The 2,034-nt window shown below is 34.7% G+C and overlaps 1 protein-coding gene across 1 annotated transcript; it reads right to left on the reverse strand.

The window, feature by feature from the left end:
* Nucleotides 1-148: 148 nt before the first annotated feature.
* On the reverse strand, nt 149-1,156 carry LOC104948459 (moronecidin-like). Its single transcript, XM_010774664.1, has 4 exons — nt 1,086-1,156; nt 847-947; nt 491-509; nt 149-386 (listed from the first exon to the last, which is right to left on the reverse strand). Exons 2-4 carry the CDS (start codon nt 944-946, stop codon nt 281-283), a joined length of 225 nt encoding a protein of 74 aa, XP_010772966.1. The 5' UTR covers nt 947; nt 1,086-1,156; the 3' UTR covers nt 149-280.
* Between the last annotated feature and the right edge of the window lie 878 nt (nt 1,157-2,034).

Genomic DNA, 2,034 nt, shown 5'->3' on the forward strand with positions numbered 1-2,034 from the left:
GTTAAGGACAGGAAAAACGTTGTTTCTATAGGTAACTACACATCTGAGGGTTAACTAGGTTGGGATTGTATTAATTCCATAACACACAATTCACATCATTTCCATCCTGATTTAATAAATATTCCTTTAAAATAATACAAGAGATCGATGACTTTTGTAATGCAATGCAGATTTATTCCAAATGACAAGTAGATCAATTTAAAACAGATAGGTTGATTACATTTTTATGTTGAATAAAAGCAGAAGAAAGCATTTGTTTATCAGATGGACCATCATGGACTCAGGCAAAGACGTTCTCTTGTTGGAACACACGTTGTTCCATCGCTTCCTGCGCTTTCATCGCTTCCTGCGCTTTCATCGCTTCAAGTTCTTCCCCGGTCAACATTCTGGTGCAGAGAGAGAAAAGATCCGTAGAGTTTAGACAAAAATAAAACAAATCATGCATAAAAAGCACTTTCAAATAATTGAAATATCAAGAAAACTACCTTACCCATGGACTCTTTCGGCAGCTAATTAAAAAAGAGAGAAAAAAAGTTTAGTGCGATGCATTATTCTTTGTGATACTTTGCATTATAATTTATTATAAGCCGTTTTATAAACATTCATTATTATATTGGAGTTCTAATATTTGATTTGGAAGAGAGTAGCACACAAGGGAAAACCCCCAAAAAGCATTATGGAGCCTCTTTAAGTGATGCGACATAACAACGATTTCTGCACTAGTTTGGAACCAAATTATTGGCAGGTCCAAAATTCCCACAAAGGACTTTTGCTTTTTTATGTTAGAATGGACTAAAACGCCAAAGCAATACATTTACTCTCAGTGGACACACAATGTGACCTTACCACTCAATGCATGATTGACATGATGCCAAAACCAACCCTCCCCAGGTTCAGCCATGAGGACCACCAGCGTCAACACCAGGAACATCATAGCACACTTCATTCTGAAAAACAAAAACACAACATGTGTCACTCAATCAAACTATTTCATCCACCAATTTACTACAGCTATAAGTCAGAGTGTATATTCAATGTCAAATCCCAAAGACTTCATTAAATAACAAAACTTAAAAATATTTCACTTGATTGAGAGTCTGAACCAAGAAGCTTATCATGAGTGCAAAGTGAGATCTTGAAGTGATGTGAATCTCTCTGTCGAACCTGTGTCTTTATAAAGGTATGGTGGAACTTTACATATCTCTTATTGTTAAACATTAATTCTTCACATTATCATTATTTTCAGTAACTTTTACATTTGATTGACAGTGCATGCTGTTTCCAGATACTAAGAATTGTATTGGTTTAAAAGTATTGTGTAACCAGGCTTCGAGAAATTGTTTTTCACGTATATCTTAGAAAATAATATCATAATAAATAAAACCACATTGTGCATTTCTCAACACTAACCATGCATGCGGTGTCTGTGAAGTCCATGCATCACATTGACCAGGAATCATACGTTTTGTATTAGATCACATTAAAAAAAAGGACATTTTTCAGAGACACAATTTCACTCAGAAACAGACATTGTAAAAGTAATTATCTTGTATTATTTCATAAATGTACTTACTTCAGATCTACACAAGCTAATATAAACATTAAAAAACTATGTTGATATAAAGTTACAGGAACTTAAAATAGAGCGACAAAGCAGACATGACTTTTTTTATCAAAGCTTTATTCAGCAGGACAGTATGCAATGTTTTACATTTTTCAAAACCAAGTGACCAAAATCACAAAATCTAAAGTGCCTCCATACAAATATGTCTTGCTTTTGAAAAGATTCAGTCCTGCCAAACACACGGAGCTTGGTCGTAGTCCACGTCTGGGCTTATACTGAGACCTCTACACGGGTTTAATGTAAAGATTTGAGTCACAAAAAAACGGAATCAAGAGGCACAACATACAAAAATGAACCTGAAAATGTGCATAATATGTCCTCTCTAAGTAACGCTCCCAAACCTGGTTATTATTATTTAAAACTCCTAGGAATACTGCCCCGAAAGCTTATAACATAGTACGACAGTCAAT

This window comes from Notothenia coriiceps, unplaced genomic scaffold (assembly GCF_000735185.1).
Source record: "Notothenia coriiceps isolate Sejong01 unplaced genomic scaffold, NC01 NC01_scaffold00014306, whole genome shotgun sequence".
Classification (NCBI taxonomy): domain Eukaryota; kingdom Metazoa; phylum Chordata; class Actinopteri; order Perciformes; family Nototheniidae; genus Notothenia; species Notothenia coriiceps.

Coding starts and splice junctions, on each gene's coding strand:
- LOC104948459 (XM_010774664.1), bottom strand. CDS start 946: ATGAAGTGTGCTATGATGTTCCTGGTGTTGACGCTGGTGGTCCTCATG.